General features: G+C 53.8%; 1 protein-coding gene across 1 annotated transcript in view; it reads right to left on the bottom strand.

Moving 5' to 3' along the window:
* Positions 1 to 454: 454 nt before the first annotated feature.
* The window catches only part of UBASH3A (ubiquitin associated and SH3 domain containing A), a 22072-nt gene continuing 4148 nt past the window's right edge, over positions 455 to 18378 (bottom strand). Inside the window, exons 4-11 of the mRNA XM_081820055.1 lie at positions 18117 to 18243; positions 14331 to 14430; positions 11128 to 11250; positions 9139 to 9231; positions 6915 to 7059; positions 5862 to 5968; positions 3457 to 3566; positions 455 to 952 (exon numbers count right to left, since the gene is read on the bottom strand). Coding sequence (XP_081676181.1) covers positions 815 to 952; positions 3457 to 3566; positions 5862 to 5968; positions 6915 to 7059; positions 9139 to 9231; positions 11128 to 11250; positions 14331 to 14430; positions 18117 to 18243 — 943 coding nt within the window. The 3' untranslated portion in view covers positions 455 to 814. The remainder of the gene's footprint in view (positions 953 to 3456; positions 3567 to 5861; positions 5969 to 6914; positions 7060 to 9138; positions 9232 to 11127; positions 11251 to 14330; positions 14431 to 18116; positions 18244 to 18378) is intronic.

The following is an 18378-nucleotide window of genomic DNA, read 5'->3' as shown; positions in this document are numbered from 1 at the left end:
AAGGGGACCGTGCAGACGGAATAAGTTGTGGATCTTGAGATGAAAGACCATCCTGGACTATCAGGCGGGCCCTCTGTAATCCCAAGAGACCTTACAAAATGGGGACGGGGTCCGAGGCAGAAGGCCACGTGGTGGTGGAAGTGGTGGGACGGGGCGGGGGGGCTTGAAGACGCTGCTGTCTGCAGGCTGGCAGGGCAGGGGCCTCAGCGGCGGGGAAAGCAAGGGGACAGACCCCTCCCCGCCACTTCCGCAAGAGCCTCTGGGAGGAATGCAGCCCGCTGACCTTAGAAATCCTGACCCCCAGAGCTGTAACGGAACTAATCTGTGCACGTGTGATTAAAAATTTGTGTTGTCCCTAATTGCTGCTCCGTGGTGACTTGTTATGGCAACGATGGGAAACTCATACCCAGGGCGTGGACACCGAGCCGCGGCTCCGTGCCTTCGAGCTGGCCGGTGGTTTCTTGTTGCATTTTATTCACTATTATACCCATTTCAGCCTGTGTGGACATGGCCCAAAAGTGACTGGACTAGAACTAGGAAAACGACGGGGAACGTGACTCATCAGAACACAGCACATAGAGTGGGTGCGTCCTTCCAGGACCCCGTGGTGGGTCGCCGCGGCTCCTTCCCTCTGGCCACGCGGCAGGTCCACACATCTCAAGGGCTGCACTCACAGGGTAACTGTCCACGGGTGGCCGCTGCGAAGGCGACAGCGGATGGTGAACCAAAAGTGCATTTCGTGCATCTACAAATCACATCGGGGGAGCGGAGGACGCCCCTCTTCCCGGCGCCGAGCAGAGCGTGAGCGCAGCTCCTAGCTGCCCGGGAGCCAGTTCCGCCAGTTAAACGCCGAGTTCGAGCCGTGGGTCAGCGTCTTCACGGGAGGATTCACCAGTTCCCATTTTCCTTCCTCTTTATTTTCCTCACAGAAGCACATGCCCAGAGAAGGAATCTAGGACAGAGTTTCCAATCACTTATTAATATTTTATACCAGGTCAATCGATTTTACATTCGCTCCAAAGCTAGCTGGCAGGTCCTGCTGGGCCGGGGAGGCGGGCGCCATGGGCCCACGCTGGCATTGCTGCCCTAAACACGATGCCCACGTCCACGTCCCACACAGCCGTCCTGGGGCGGGGGCCGTGCCCCTCCCATGGGTTGTCACACCGGGGTGCTGTTGGCAGGGGCAGAGGCCGGGGATCCTGCTAACGTCCTCCAGGGCTCAGGAGCATGGTGCCCCCCAACACGGAAGCAGCCTGCCCGAAGCTCGGCAGTGTCCAGGCTGCAAAGCTCAGGCTGCTGCTTGGGGACTGACTTGCATTCTCAAATTTAGCATCACAAAGGGATAGTGGCATTGTCTGCAGAGCCCAGGAAAAACCGCTAAGTGAAACTTTAGAACCTCCATGACTTCAACTGCAAAGTGAAAGCGTTCGCGTAGATTTTTGTTTTTAAGGCTTTTTTGGGTTTGTTTGCATGTTTTGCTTTCCTTTTTTCCCTCTCTTTTGATGCTGAGAAATTCCTCAGTGAGACAAAATTTGCAGAAATTCCAACATGCAGGGGGATCCCTGTGGAGGCTGGTGGTGACTCAGGACGACTCTCTCCTGCTTAGAGAGACTTTGCGTGTGTGTGTGAGCGTGCGTGTGTGTGTGTATGTGTGCATGTGGGTCCAGGGGCGTATGCATGCATGTGCACACGTATGCATCTTTGTGTGTGTGTATGTGTGTATGCATGCACGTGTGTGCATGTGTGTGTACATACGTATGTGTGGGCGTGTGTGTGTGCGTGTGGGGGCAGCATGGTGTGGCGGGCAAAGGGAAGGCTGTGAACGGTCTCTTTCCATCTGCCCCTGATTTGAAGGCCCGGGGTTCCCCAGAGCCCCTTGGTAAATGTCTGATATGTGCAGGCAAGTCCAGCTTATTTGGAGAGGGGGCGAGGTGGACACCAAACTGTCAGGATAAGAAAGTCACAGGAATTTGGAAGTTCAAGGCTGGCATCGGGAGAAGGGGAGGCCAAGAGTCAGGGGAGTGGGTGGGAATCTGGCTGCGAAGACCGGTGGGGTTTTGGGATAGCACCAAATTTGCGATTCTGTCCGCAACTGGCACGTGTGGATGACCGGGAGCCCAGGACAGCCTGGGAAGGGGTGCAGGATCCGGAGCGTGCAGCCCGTGAGCACATGAGAGGGAGACAGTGACATCAGCAAGAGCGATGCTCAGGGAGCAGGTGGTGCGGGGGCCACCAGGAGAACCCCCAGAAAAATCCATCGTCATCCAGCATGGCCTGGAGGCTCGAGCCCTATATTCAGATAGCAGTCAACTGGTGGCCCAGGACCCAAAGGGCTTGGGAACATCTGGGTCGCAGTTGGGAAACCCTACCTTGGAGACACTTGGGAGGGGATGCATGCTTCCACTCAGGTCCAGAGGACACTGAACGAGAAGAGAGAAGGCGCATGCAGGTATTGCTCTCTGACTCGCCCCCACGTGAGGGAGGACCTGGCCTTCTGCGGCAGGCAGGGCGGGGCTCTGAAAGCCAAGGACCTTGCCCAGGCTCCGAGCTGGTGTTGGCTGGTCGGGGCCTGGGGTCTGCTCCTCTGCGAACAGACTCTGGCCGCTCATGGTCCTGTGACAATTTTGCACCAAGGAGCCAACTCAGGGACCCATCTCCCATCACAGGTGTTGTCTATAGCAGTGCACTCCCAGCCTCAAGGTCATCGGTCAACTGATCAATCTGATAAAAAGGACAAGGACGGGGGGCAAATCTGGCCCTGAGTAGATTTTCGGGGCAGGAGCAGGGGGTGGGTCTGAGCCCCTAGTTTCCCCGCCTTGATTCACCTCACTGATGGATAAAGCCGCCTCTGGGTTATTGGGTGATGGTCAACGGGTTGTTGCAAAGTACCCACCGTCCTTCTCTACATGGTGGTTACCTGTAAGTGTTTGCAGAGCTCCAGCCCAACCCTAGGCACTCAGGCTACCACAAGTCTTGTGTGTTCCATGGTGGGCTGACTCGAAAGGCAAGAGGGTGGGGGTTCCTTTCTGTCCTCCAGCCCCCTGCCCCCGGGTCCCCAGAGCAAGCCAGGCCAGCCTTTGCTCTTTCTCTTTGTGTCCACAGGGTTTACTCCCCACTGGACCATTTGTTCAACTACTGGAGCTGCAGGGGATAACCATATCTTACTTTTTTGTAATAATAATAATAATATATAATAATAGTAATCTGGGCAGCAAATGGCCAAAGTTGCCATAATGATGATAAAGATGATAAGCTGCTCCCGTCAGCCCCCCCGCCCAGGGCTGCCCTTTGCATAAGAGCAGGTGCACGCATTCTCAGGAGATGGGGCGAGTGGGGTGGTCCCTGCTGCCCTGGGTGGGCTGGACACCTGTTTTCATTCTGAGAAGGAAATACGATGACCCTGTGGGCTCTGGGGGCTTGACTTCATGGCCCAAAGAGAAAGGGGCCGGCACGTACCTTTCTCACCACCTGGGCGAAGTCTCCACTGTCCCGGGGCGGCAGCCCAAGGAGCGGGCGAGTGCAGGAGTCCAGCGCCGAGCCGTGGCTCACAATCAGGATGACGCCCACTGTAGAGAAAAGCACACCTCGGGGTCAGAGGAGGCACAGAGAGTGCCTTTTATTAGAACGAGGGTCCGCAGTGCTCCTGGGGGGAACCACTTTGTGGTGCACAAAGCCTGAGAGAGCTGGGGTAGGAAGTGGTGCTGCAGGTAGCCACCTGTGCATAGTCCGTGTGCATCACGTCCATGGGCACGATCTGCGGCGGTAGCACCTGCCGCGAGCTTCGGGGATGGGACTGCGCCATGATCCGAGCTGCCATCTCTCGCAGGATGTGGTGGTGGCTGCCGCCCAGGCTGGGTCCCTTAGCTAGAGAATTATCAGCCAGTTGGCCACCATGAGCCTGCTGATGCCTCTTGCTTCGATAAGGCCATTCTGAGTCCACAGGTGGAGCGAGTCCCCCGCCGGCAGCGTGACCAACACAGGCACCAAGCACAGCGGGAGAGAGCTGGCCCAGCCGGGCGAGTCCAGGAGGTGCCCTGGCCGGACCCACTGGATCCACCTGCCGGAGGGAGTCGGGCGGCAGGCCTCCCCCGAGGGCTACAGCTGACACAGAACAGTCTGTTCACGCTGTCTCCTAACACGACTGTAGATTCTCCAACAGGACTGAAGCCCTGATGTACTTTTCCTGTGTTATTTCCTGTTCATTCCATTCTCGTATCTTTGGCTTCCCAAGTCATGGTGCGGCGGCCAAGCGCCGTCTGGGAGGAGGACGCACAGCTTGGACTCTGGGCCTGTGCGGTCAGCGTGCGGGTGACTTGGACACGCGGGCTCCAGCCCCCTGAGCTTCAGCATCATGGGGAGTGTGGGGCCGTGACGTCACAGACCGCACAGGAAGGTGAGCAGTTAACAGGTAATATCCGTGAAGGGCCCCCTGCCCGGGGACCGGTAGGTGTTGGCTTTGTCCCTCCAGCCCACCTGGCTATTTCGTTCCTCCTCTGCAGCTTGTCGTACCTGCCACCCTCCCGCCTTGCTCATGCTCTCTGCTCTCGGGCACCATTTGCCTTCCAAATCCCGCTTGTCCTACGGCTCAGGTGCGGCACCCGGGCAGCCTCCGTGGCACGTGCGGCCGTGTGGACAGGCGGGCTGTGTTCCCTGCAGTGAGCAGCACGTAGACGGTGCTCAGTGGGCTCAGGAGCTGATAAACCAGATCTCTATCCCTGTTCCTGAGGGCCTCACCCCTGTAGGGGGTCCTCAGAAGGGCAGAGCATCCCATGGCCTCTGAATTTCAGCTCAGGACAGAGGCTTGACATGAACAGCAGGACAGCGGCGGGCTGAGGAGGGACCCCGGCCGTGCAGTGGAAGGCTCTAACGTCATCTTCCATCCTGTGGTGCTCCGTGGCAGTCAGTGTGAGGAACAGGGCTTTGGCCATCAGTTAAATGCCACTAAGGTGCAGTTCCCAAAAGAACACTTCCCCAGGATGCCAGCCCGTCGAAGTAGGCAACGTAAAGCAGCCTCATGCCACTCAAAATTCCTAATATTCCAGATGCCGTGCCCCTTTCCCCAGTCATGTTCAAACTCCTTGAGGGGGGAGCACGTGCTTCTTCACTTGGGTTTCCCCCACCGTGTTTTATTTGGCGTCTGACACAGCGCGATGTTCACTACACACTTGCTAAATGTAAATTTTTAAAGGCTTAGTTTTTAGCTTTTCACTATGGACACTTTCAGAGATACCCAGATAGGCCCGAAGGTGGGCCTCCCGCCTCCTGCAGCTGCAACGGTGTGACATTTGTGCATCATGCGCCGTCAGAGCACCCCCAGCCCCTCCCCCCCCATCGCCAACGTCCAGCATTTCAGACTCTGCCGGGGGCGGCCCCTCCCAGTGAGGACTTCCACCCTTCCACACCCAACCCGCCACTGTCACACCTAACAACCCACTCGTCTCTTAGGCATTTCCACATTCAGATTCCACATTCGGATTTTTCTAAGGGTCTGAACCATCTACGGATACAGATGTTTTGTGCCGATCGGCATTCAAATGTGGCCTGATGTCTGGTTCTTCCATCTTCAGTCTCTTGTTTCCTAGGACGCAGACATGTGTGGTTTGTGCTGATCCACTGTCCTAGATCCCATCGGCTCCCAGTCTCAGAATCGGGGTCCCCAGGGCGGCAGGGGCATGTATCTACACACTGCGTTACTGCAGAGCCCTCCATGTAGCTCTGTTGGTTGGGGTGGGGGGCGGAAGGAGTTGCGGTATTCCTAGGTTCGTAAAATCATCCAGTCTCCACACCAGAGGTAAGACCCCAACCCCCGGGGCCTGCCCATACCCGAAGGTGGGGGACGGGGAAGGGGGGGAGGCACTTACCGTCCCGTGGGCAGGCGCTGATGATCCGTCCCACACTCACCGCACACCTCTCCACATACTCGTCATAACTCTCAGCCGGCAGGAGGGAGGCGAGGGGAAACGCAGGCCTAAAGAACAAGAGGGAGGACCCCTGCCATGCTGGCCTGCTTGCTGTGTGGTCAGCTGGAGAAGGAGAAGTTCTTTTTTTTTTTTTTTTAAAGATTTTTTATTTATTTGCGAGAGAGAGAATGAGAGACAGAGAGCATGAGAGGAGGAGGATCAGAGGGAGAAGCAGACTCCCCGTTGAGCAGGGAGCCCGATGTGGGACTCGATCCCGGGACTCCAGGATCATGACCTGAGCCAAAGGCAGTTGCTCAACCAACTGAGCCACCCAGGTGCCCAGGAGAAGCCCTTCTAAGACAGCCCCGCCTCAAGGCAGCTCGTGGTCCACAGCGACACTCCGGTTGTGTGTCCCCAACGACAAAGGGCTGATGTCCAATCTCCAGCAAGTGCCCTCACAGAACACCAGAGGGTTTTGTGATGGCCAAGAGTCAGCCGTGGGTCGAGAATGACAAAACTTGTCTCCTTGACTGCACACCCTAGCCAGGCTCCTCGAGCCCGCGGCTCGCGAGGCCGACCGCGGGGCTTCAGTGTCCAACTGCGTAGAGTCAGTTTTAGCAAGACTCCGGCTAACACCGTGAAGCCAGAAGCCCCAGCGTTGGTATGGGCTCCCCCTCGATACCTGAGCAAGCTCCGCATGCCCCGCCACCCCCCGGTGATGTCTGGTCCCTCTGGCCTGCCTTCAGCCAGCTGCTGCTAGGGCAGTTTATGGAGAATTACCCACCCTCTTAGTACCTTTCCACCCCCCACCCTGCTCCTCGGCTAACAGCCCCCGCTTGTCCTCATTGTGTTTGGAGCTGAGTCCCACCCTGCTCCCCTGTGACAACCCCCCAGTGCAGCATTCTCCCCGAATACAGCCTTTCTTACCATCTTTAATGGGTGTCGTGAATATTTCTTCTTGAACAAGCACTAGAGAAGCACCCCACCCTGGCAGAAGGCAAGAGGACGGCGTACCTATAATCCATGCTGATGTTGAAATTCGCCTCTTTCAGCTCGTCCAGGGTCATGAGAGTCGGGGTGGTTTTGCCGGACTCCCATTTCGTCCACTCAAAGATTCCAGGTTCCACTCTTATCTTAATTCTTTTCTCCAGTTTGAGCTCTGGATCCAACAGAACACAAGCGTTTATCGTCCTCAGAGTCCATTTTGGTTTTACGTAAGTTAAGTCTCTCCTTACACCTAAACAATACCTTTTAAAAATGTGGGTTTTTTTTTTTCTTGGCAAGTATTGTTCTGTGATTACTCGTAGCCATGCTATTTCTGAGCCCAAAACCACTGGGTGGTTGCAAGGTATCCGAGGAGCGGTGGCGCCCGTCCATCGGGAAGGGACCCGGGCTGGGAGGCACCACCAGCAGCAGGCTCACCCTGGCGCCCGCCCCGATGGTCCAGGACGGCTCTGCAGCCAGGCTGGCGCCGGGCCTGGTTCTCGGTCAAGAGCGAGAGCACACGGTATTGGCCAACCCAATAATCCCTGGAAAAGACCGGCCAATGGAGAGCACACGGGTCACACTGAGGCCCCGTCCTGACAAACACCCCAGACCGAGCAGAAGGTGAAGGGCAAAGGAAGCTGTCTCTCAGAACATCCGACTTCTCCCAGCTACCCTTCCCAAGCATTTTCTCCCTCAGCTAAGAGAAGACCTGTGGCAGAAGACATTCTCTGTGAGTGGGGCAAAGAAGACCTGCATGTTTTTGTTAGAAATGGGGCAAATGTCATTAAGCTCAAATGCTGGAAATAAAATCAGTTCCCAAAATGCAGTCCAGGTCCCTGGACCGGTCCCTTTGCCAAAGCACATTTAGGAAAGGGAGTTCCATGGTCTAATCCGGCTCCCGGGCTCTCTCCAGCCCGTGGAGGGCCCGTGTCCACAGTTAGGTCCATGTGAGTAGGTCACATGAAGGAACAGTAGGAGAAATTCCCAAATGGGCTTGGCCGATCCTTCTGTGGAGCCATCTGGCGGCCACTTCTCTGCGGGTCACACTTTGGCAAATGGTCCATCTGGACAGCCACTGACCCGGCGTTGAAACTAAGGGTGGCAGGTCAGCATCTCGGATGCCAGTCTGGAAACAGATCAGTCATGTTCCAGGACCTAGGAAGAAGGCCGAGTGCCCTCTTTTTCCTGAAGGAACACAGGGTTTATACCCTGGTAACTTTATCAGGCATCATGATTACACTAAGGATGTTCTGCATATAGGCTACAAGTCCATGAGAGATCGTCCTAGAGGCACTGATGTTACCACCACCAGAGAGCATTTTTGAGAATTTTTATTTCACATCTCAAGTTGTTAGAGCCAGCTCTGCACCTGCTCCTGCATGTCTGCACCTGCAGGAAAGCCCCGGGCCCAGTCGGTGGGTGGGTCTCAATGTAAAATCATGCTCTCTGACCTCAGTGGGCTCTCCATTCTGCCCAGCGGCCATCCACCATCTCCCCACCGTGATCTGGCCCCTCTCTTTGATGGGCATGTCATACCTTCTGTGCGTCCCCAAACCTCGAGAAGGCCTTCCTTTTCTCACTTTCAGCTGGTGGCCTGACCCCCTCTGTCTCTGAGAAAATAGAGGCAAGCCGCCTCCCCCACATTTGCACACCTGCTGCATCTGTGGCCACATGCTCTGCCCTCTGTCCCATCGCTGTGGAGCATCGGCCCGTGCTCCTGCACGGTGACCTACACCCCCCCACACACAAGGAGGGCAGGGCGGGGGTCCAGCGGGAGATGCAGAACCAACGCCCCCAAATAGGCTGCACTTCTCTGGCAGAAACTCTAAAGGCCTGCCGGTGGCGTCCTAAGGGACATCAGCCTTTGAGGGTGCTGGACAGCTCCCAGGAGCCGAGCCCCTTGCCCTGGAAGTCGTGGGCTTTGGGCTCAGGAGGGACCATAGCCATTCCTAGCTCTCTGGGTTTTTCTGAATGCCCCTCCCCAGATTTTTTTTTTTTTTTTAACACATGGTGGATGTAGACCAAAGGTGGACAGTGTGATGACAGGCTCCTGGCACTCGGTTACAATCCCAGCATTTCAGAAATGTTTGCGGGCTCAGTGCCTGCTCATAGCTCTTGGAGGGCTGCCCCATGAGCGTCTTACGACTTACGTGGCCATTCATCGCCCCTCATCCAATTCTTACCCCCGTCCACCTCCCTCTCCCCTTGGAGAATAGCCAAGAGGTCAAGGCTCGCTGCGGTTCTCACTGACCTTCCAGGATGTGTCTGGCTGTCTGCACACAGCGGAGGGCCGGGGAGGCGAAGACCGAGCTGACTCTGATGCCGCTGTCCAGTAATGCTTCCCCTGGAAAACAGCAGGTGGAGAAGCACCTCTTCGTAACCGTGGCCTCCGATGGGCCCTCACCACCAGAGGGAGGCAGGACCTTCGGGGGCCCCGAGATTCCCACCCCCTGCTGCACACGCCTGTGTCACCCCCTTGAGTGTGGCTGGAAGCCGTGATGACATGAAGTGGTGCTCCTGGGACTGTGCTGTGTTGTACGGCAGAAGGGGATTATTGCAGGGAGGCCTGACCATTCCGGTGAGCACGTTAAAAGCAGAGATTTTTCTCTGGTTGTCACAGAAAAGAAGCCAGAGAGGTTCAGAAGTATGGGAATTCGAACAGCGCCTGGGGGGCTCTGTCGGTTGAGCATCTGACTCTTGGTTTCGGCTCAGGTCATGATCTCAGGGTCGTGAGGTTGAGCCCCACCCATGTCGGGCTCCACGCTGAACATGGAGCCTGCTTAAGATTTTCTCTCTCCCTCTCCCTCTGTCCTCATACCTCCTCCTGCTCTCTCTCTCTCTCTCTCAAAAAAATACAGTATTCAACACTCAAGAGATTCCCTACTGCTGGCTTCAGAGATGGAGGGGACCACATGGCAGGGAACGTAGGGTCGCTGGGAGTTGAGTGCACCCCTTTGAGGATAGCCAGCAAGGGAATGAGGACTTCAGTCCTACAACTGCAGGGAACACAATCCCCCCAACAGCCATTGGGAGAGACTGGAACTGCTTCCAACAGGCTCCAGATGGGAGCCCAGCCCAGGTGACACCTGGCTTTCATGCTGTGAGATCCTGAGCAGAGAACTCAGCCACGCTGTGCCTGAGCTTCTGCCCTATGGAACTGTGAGCCGACATGTGGGGGCTGTTTTAAGGTCGGGGTAATCTGTGCTGGGGCAACGGGGAGCTTGAGACTACCTGAGGCTCATGGGAGGACAAGCCTGGAGGTCACATTGCCTCTCACAAAACCAGAGGGTCTGGTCCTTGGGAAAGAAGGGGATCTTTTCAGTAGGATATATGCACAGTGCCAAGGCCAGAGGCTGTAGAGGAAGGTGTCACAGGTTGGATTGTGTCCCCCAAATTCATATGCTGGGGTCCCAAACCCCAGGTCCTCGAGTGTGACATGGTGTCTTCATAATGGTGGTCAAGTTATGATGAGGTCACTAGGGGGGCTCTGGTCCACTCTGACCAGTGTCCTTGTAAAAGGCAGAGTTTGGATGCAGAGACAGTGGGCACAGAGGGACCCGTCTACACGCCAAGGGGAGGGGCCTGGAGCAGACGCCCTCGCGGCCGCAGGAGGAACGCGGACTTCTGGCATCCAGAACCCAGAGAGAATGCACCTCTGTTGCTGAAGCCACTCTACATTGGCACTTTGTTACGTGGCCCCACAGAACCAATGCAGAGGCCATCTACTGCCCGCCCGGACACCGAGCTCCTTCAGTTCACACACCTTCTCCAGTTCCCGGTTCCAGGTTCTTCATTCATTAAAGGAAGACCAGATGGATTTATTGGCTTCTCGTGTTCCAAAAAGTCAATCAATGGAACCAGAACCCCAGACATAAAGCATAAGCCCAAGCTGACAGATTTTGAAATAAAAACAAAGAGAAGATGTGTTTTTTTAATTTTTAAAATAACATCCATAGTGTACACGGTGGTCGTTGGTTTTTCTCCCCTCTCTTGTTCTTTCCATGCCTATCATTCGTTCCTTCTGACTTCCCCAACCGTCCGTCCTGGGTCCAATCTCTGCACTTCCACTCACTAGCTGTGTGATCTTGGGCAACTTACTTAACCTTTCTGTGGTTAAGTAAGCGTCCTCATCGCAGAGTGGGGATAATGCTAATGCTGACTTCAATGGGCGTGTAGCTAAGGCTCAGTATGCACTAGAGATAATCATTGCTGTGATTATTGTAATTATCCCCAAACATACCTGCCATCCTGGACTGGAAAATCCCGCACGATGATAATGGTGGGTCGTTTTCAAAGTCTTTGATACCGTTGCTCCTTCGGGGTAGACTGTAAGGGAAGTTCAGGTCTGGCCGGTAGTATTTCCCTAAAGCATAAATAACACCAGGCGTTCAGGTCCATCAACTTAGTGCATATTTAAAACCCCCAAGATCGAGACCCATATCGGAAGCAGGGTTATCACTTAAATAGTTGTCAACTGTGTTTTTTCTGGAATGTGCTCTGCGATGTGGATTCAATTGGAGAGAAATTTCTACTCTACTGAGCACACATTTCTTCAAATACAGAAAACACAGGTTTTTGCCTCAGGAAACATGAGACCCTCTTTGTCCCCTGAGGACCCCTCACAAAGATTCACTCATACAATTTTCCTGCCTCCATTACTGATTTAGCTTAACTTGATGGGAATCCCAAGTTGGCGTTAATTAAGGAGGTGAAATTCTGCCTGTCCCCATAGCTGACAGTGTGTCATACTGTCTCCGGGGATGGAGTACCCATGGCCGAATGTTCCCGCATTGTGCATTATTCAGCCAACTGCTGAGGCGCGCCTGGAAATCCGGAGGATCCGCAGGAACTCCCCCCACCCTCCATCTAGAGGCTGCGAAGCATTTGACCTTGAGCTCTACGACCTGACAGTCTGGTACAAATCCTGACACCAGGGGTTGCCAGTTGTGTGATTAGGTCTGCCTTATCAGTAAAAGGGAGAAATGATAGAGCTGTTACAATGAGTCACTGTGATCCCAGGGCCTGGCTCAGGGTAAGTGGTCAACAAGTGGTGGGCCTCATCTCGCTGTGTGCCGGGTCTACCCCTCACACCCTCCCACGCAGCCCCCAACCCCCCGGCTGCCAGCAGGTTCTAGCCACCAAGCCGCTTTTCCTGAGACCTGCTGTGCATCCGGGGCAGGCCCCATCACGTGCCCTGCCCGAGCACGCCAGCCCAGCCCTGCTCACAGCATCCCAGCCCTTTCCAAGCACGATTTTCCTGAAAGCTCCCTCCCTGGAACGTCCATTGGCAGAGACATTGTTTGAAGAAAGGCCTTCATTAAATGCCAAAATACACGTGTTTGCTGGAAAAGTGGATTTTTTCTTTTTTTTCCCCAAGAGAAGGTCTATTGACTGTGTTGTATTCTCAAAGGCATCTGCTCCATGTCGGTCTCTTGTCCTCGGACACTCTATCTGTGAGGGTGGAGAGCAGAGCTCCGAAGAAGATAAGGAGCTGGAGCAACATTAGGTTCTGGTGGTGTAGAACCTTATAGACAAGGGGTGACCTGGCAGCAGCCCTGAGAAATGAGGGGCCGTACAAGGCGTGGGAATTTGGCCCAGAAGTGAGCTGAAATGAGGAGGGTCAGAGGAAAGGTTGGCCTCTCCCCCAAACACCCCATTGTAATACGGTAAACATAGCAATATGCAGAATTTGGACAAATTAGACTGTCAGTATTCACTGTAGGGCCACTTTGCCTGGTGCAAAGAGCCACCAGGAGCCTCCTTCAAGCTGGGACTCTCCAGTGCCTTTGAAGTACTTTCCCGAGATGCCCTTCAACAGATGAATGGATAAAGAAGAGGTGGTCCATATAAACAATGGAATATTACTCAGCCATCAGAAAGGATGAATACCCAACTTTTACATCAACATGGATGGGCCTGGAGGAGATTATGCTAAGTGAAATAAGTCAAGCACAGAAAGTCAATTATCATATGGTTTCACTTATTTGTGGAGCATAAGGAATAGCATGGAAGACATTAGGAGAAGGAAGGGAAAAATGGGGGGGGAAATCAGAGGGAGAGATGAACCATGAGAGACTATGGACTCTGAGAAACAAACAGGGTTTTAGAGGGGAGGAGGGAGGGGGATGGGTTAGCCCAGTGATGCATATTAAGGAGGGCACGTACTGCATGGAGCACTGGGTGTTATACAAAAACAATGGATCATGGATCATCACATCAAAAACTAATGATGTATTGTATGGTGATTAACATAACATAATAAAATTTTTTAAAAAGTACTTTCCCCTGTAGGTGACCTGGTCTTTTGTCTGGATGACCAATATTCTTCCTCCTTCCATGACGTCCCACCACTGGTTTTGGAGCTGGTTGTTTTGTGTTGGTTCTCACACCATCACCACCACCACACGCACACTGACATCAGGTGCCATTTCAGTCTGTGGTTTCAATCATCGTTGTCTTACAAGAACGTTTCTTCTAACTGCATGTGTGAGTGCCAATTCATTCTCATAGCCGCCTACCATCCTATTGTTTCTCTTCTGAGCCTTTGTGTCTCTGATTGATCTTGTTTTATAGATACTACCACAGCATCCCCTCCGTGGGTTCTTGCAGATATGTTCGGTCATGATATAATCTGCTCAGAATTTTCCTGGTGTGTGCTGATCATCTGCCAATGGTTTTCCCCTCTTCTCAGCCTGCTGGGCTCCGGGAGGAATTCCAAAAGAGCTTGGCTAGCCCAGCTACTGTGACTGCATGTTCATTCAATATCTTCATTTATACAGTTATCCGTGGCTTAGAAATCATGGCATGCTGGGCTTTCCATTAAGGGATGTGCATTGGTACAGATGTAGATCATCGGTAGGGATTGCCTGTGGGTGTGCTGTATTTACAAGCATCGTCCTTAGTTCTTAGCATCACTGGTATCCCCGGTGAACTTGGGGTAAGCAAGGTGCATGTTCAGAATACGTCCATCTGTTGAGTAGCACAGTTAAACATTGTAGGGAAATGACGACAGCAGTGAAGATGAGCTCAGAGAGATAGAGCAATGAGCCTGTGAGATAGGGTTGTGCCAACAGCTGAGGGTGCAGAGACCTCAATATACTCTCAAGTCAATGCTGGGCACTCACCAGCTACCATATGTGTGCATCCAGAAGAAAGACAACTGCCCATGTGTCACACCAGCACATGGCTTACTGTTGATGACCATTCCACCGTCTTCCATGCAGCATTTGAGGTAAGATACTCACAGACAGCGTACACACTCAGTGCACGAGTATAACGCCCATGGAGAAAGATGTAGCGCACACCCCTCTCACGTATACTATCTCTACACAGTCACTCTCAAGAATGGCGCCATAGGAGAGCTGACTCAGGAGGTCAAGAAGGGATGTCATTTGTTAGATCTACCTACTTTCTGGGTTTCCATTCCGCCAGGACATTACCTACCATCTGGAGTGGAGCATTGCTGTAGCCATGACTTCCCGAAGATCTGATCCACTCTTTCGCCATGGCGCACCACCAAAACACTCCTCCTCGCTATTGTGGCCTGAGATGGTGGAAGTAAAGGCATGTGCATTTTTACATCTGCATTCTTAGACTTACTCAATGGGCACCTCCCCTCGCCATCCCACAGGTGGCCTAGAAACGGGATCTCTTCCTTCCTCCCTCAGTGGCTACAGCCCATTTCACCAGTCATTGCAATGAAAGAAGATTAGGAATTGCAGGTGGAAATCTCTTTAATTTCTAGCAACTTTTTATTTCCTAGGCATTATGACACTACCAAAGAAATGAAAAGCCATAGCAACAGCCTATACCATACAGAGCACATCAACTTTTCTACCTTTGTGTTTCTTCCAAGTCCTTACCCCTGTCCTAGTCCCTCCAGGCAGCTGTAACAGAACACTACAGCCTGGGGGCTCGTAAACAAGAGACATCTATTTCTTATAGTTGTGAAGGCTGGAAATTTGAGATCAGGGTGCCTACATGATTGGGCGAGGACCCTCTTCTGGGCCAACTTTCTGGGTCCTCACAGGGTGGAAGAGGCAAGGGAGCTCTGTGGGGTCCCTTGTATAAGGGCACTAATCCCATCATGGGAGTTCCACCCTCCTGACCTAACCACCTCCAGAGTCCCCACCTCCTAATGCTAGTACATTGGTGGTTAGGATTTCAACATATGAATTTTGGGGGGACACAAACATTCAGAACAGAGCATCCCTCCATAGTGACTTCTTAGGACATTTTCTATATCCACACATATATGTTATCATATAATAGATATTACATATTTTCTCTCTATATAGATACTGCTGTTAGTATCCTTGGGGCCCAGCATATTGGGAGCATGCATGTCAGAGGCTGGGAAACAAGCTTCAGTTCACAGACTCCCCACCTAGGGAGCTTTGGATCTCATTGGGACCAAGGGACAAACATGGAAAGATGAGTCATAAAAGAGGATGAGATGAGATGAGATGGAGAGCTGACAGTACCTGTCATAGGAGGTGGGCTGAGGGGACTTCAGGTCGGACATGGAACTTGGTCATGCCTAGAGCCAAGATCACCAGGGATGGATGGGTCAAGGTCACCAAGATGGACAGGCCAAGGTCACTGGGATGGATGGGTTACAGTAACCAGGGATGGATAGGCCAAGCTCATCAGGGATGGCCGGAATGAGAAGGACATCTGGGCAGGAGGCAGCTCTAGCTGCTGGTCTGCTTGTCCTTGCCTAGCTCCTTTTCCTTAAGTGGACCCTTTTCTCCCACTCCCCATCTTTGGCCCCACAGGCAAACACACACCTTCTAAGGCAAAGCTCCAAAGGGAAGTTCGTCTTGTTGTCTTACAATCGTGAAGGATGGTTGATGCCTATTGGCACCAGGATGCCTTTCCCCAGGAGAATGGATATTAAAGTATCTCATCCCCTGGCCCTGTCAAGGGCTGATCTGCAAGCAGATTGCAAGACACACATGGGCTCCCAGCCTTAATCTGCTTATTGACAATCTCCAAGTACTGTCAATGCATTGCTGAGAGCATTTGAACTTTGAAATGCAGAGCTTTGCGACAGGAATATTAAGATAAAGTGCAAAGCCCTTGGGGAGTGGAATGGCCTCGCTCCTGGGGCCTAGGGGACACCAGGACTGTATTGCCTCTTTAGGCATGAGAGACCCGGGGGCTGCTGTAGCCAAGCATCACCACCTGGGGACTTTAAGCAAAAGATGGATTCAGTTTAGAGGCTAGAATTCCAAAATCACGGTGTCAGCAGGGCCACTCCCTCTGAGGTCCTAGGGAAGGATCCTTCCTGGCTTTCTCAGCTCCTGGAGCCCTAGCAGTCCTTGGCCTCGGCTGAGACACTCCAGTCTCTGCCCCAACGCTCACGTGGCCTCCTCCTCTGTGTATCTGTGGTCTCTCCTCTTCACTGTGGATCACATAACCTGTTTGTGTTTCCTAGCAGCAGCTGTGATTGGATTTAGGGCCCATGGGATGCTCCCCATCAAGACCCTTAACTCAGCCCTCAGACAAAGACACTCTTCCTCATAAGAGAACACTGGCAAATTCCAGGGACTGGGACCTCATATCTTTGGGGCCGTTCTTCAGTCTACTAGCATCCGTGTATGAAAGCTGATGCCACAGTCTTCTTTTCCTACCACACGGAGGGGTGAGCTCAGACCAGGCAAGGAGGGCCCGGCTTGCAGGGAGATGTCTGTGAGGCTTTCACCCATTCAAAGCTGCAGCGAGTTCAGATGCAGGCCGAGCTATGAGCTGACCCTTCCATTCCAGCATCCTGTCCTCCATCTGGAAAGGGGGGCATGGCCTCAGGGAGCCCCATCCCAGTCCATGCCTGCTCCCCTGCACCCCACTAAGGGGGCCGAGTCCAGCTTCCGCTGTGCCTTCCAGAGTCTGGGCAGTCTGGGTAGGGGTAGTTTTTGTCCATCTCTGGCTCCTGGCCAGCAGCTACTCAGCCCAGGCTGTTCCCTCCGACTAAAGACCTGTCTAATGGGGATGCTCCGTGGCCTTCCCAGTCCCAGTGTCCTGTGCTCAGCTCCTGTCTGGACCAAGCCCACCCTAGCCTGGAGGGGCTGGTGGCTTCTTGGGGGAAGGAAAGTGAGCTTTGGATTTAGGGCAATTGGCTCATGAATCCTGATCAGGGCCTTCATTAGGTCATTAGGTGATTTATCCAATGAGATTTACGAGCCAAGCCCCCAGCCAGGTGCTGAGGACACAGGGACAAGCCTGACATCACGGCCCTGCCTCTGTATAGGGACAGACTCTCAGCACTGAGGGCCTGGCCTGCGATGGCACCTTGTCCCATGTAACCCTCCAAAACAACAAGTTCGGGAGTGCTTAGATGCCTGAGTGCCCCTTGCAAGCTTCCATAAGTCTCAGTCTTCAGATCTGTGAAATGGGGACTAACATCTCCCATGCAGTTGGAGGTGGCTAGGCTGAAATCCTAATGTGATGTGGGGGCACAGGACGCAGGACATGGAGGGACCACTTCGGAAATGATGCAACAGAGAGGCATCTCCACTGAAGTGGGAAGTGGTCAAGGGTTAGTTGCAGGAATGCCCTGCCCCCTGGGGGTTCCTGCGTAAGGGACCAGAGGGCCAGGCTGCCCACCACCCAGACAGCGCCAGGGACACCATGTCACTTGTTTGCTTTGGGGGAGGGGCTGCCTGCTCCATGGAGGCCCTGCGGGCAGCTTTCACTCCTGAACGTGCCCCAGGCAGGTGGCAGGACTCACGTGCCCCTGCTGTGCCCCAGAGCCTGGCCCTGCGGCTGCTGGCCCTCCGGGTTACCAAGTACCAGCCCCCTTCTTTCTCCTAGAAAAAAGACCCCCATCTTTGGGGGCCTTGGGGGAGGTGATTTCTCCAGGGTCACACAGCATGCTGATGAGATAATTGGTGTAAGAGTCTGGGATTCTGGGCAGGGCTGTGTCCCCACATCTTCCCTGCCCCATGCCCTGACGCCGTGACCAACTGAGTTACAGACACATGCTGCATGGTCTTGCAACGTCCAGAAGGCTGCCTTCAGGGGCTTACAGCCTGGCTCACAGCTAAGGGGCGTCCACCCTCTGCCCCAGGGTGGACGGAGCAGTGTGGCCTGTGTCTGAGCAATGCGGGGCAGAGCCTCTTGCCGAGCCACCCGGCTCTGTAGCTGTACCTGAGGGGCTGAGTCTACCATGGAGTTAATTTAAAGTGTGGCTTCCCTTTACACATCTTATCAAACAGGGAATCCTGTCACCTGTAAAGCCTGGATGCTGCTAATGTCCCTTGGCATCTGTGAAGGGTAGAGTTCCCCATTTCGCTGGCTGCTGGCCTCACCGTCCTTTCTGGAGATCAGGTCCATGGCCAGGCTGAAGGTGTAGGTCCTGCAGGAGAAGAAACGAGTGTGCTCTTGTCATGAAGACATTGGAAAGCAACTGTCTGCATCTGGTCGTGCATGTGCATGGGGACACATGTGACAAGATGGGCAGGGAAGGTCATTGTTGAGGACGAAACACAAC

This window comes from Leptonychotes weddellii, chromosome 1 (assembly GCF_054177405.1).
Source record: "Leptonychotes weddellii isolate Sample4059 chromosome 1, ASM5417740v2, whole genome shotgun sequence".
In the NCBI taxonomy this organism is placed as follows: Eukaryota; Metazoa; Chordata; class Mammalia; order Carnivora; family Phocidae; genus Leptonychotes; species Leptonychotes weddellii.
This window is presented reverse-complemented; position numbering and strand designations above follow the sequence as displayed.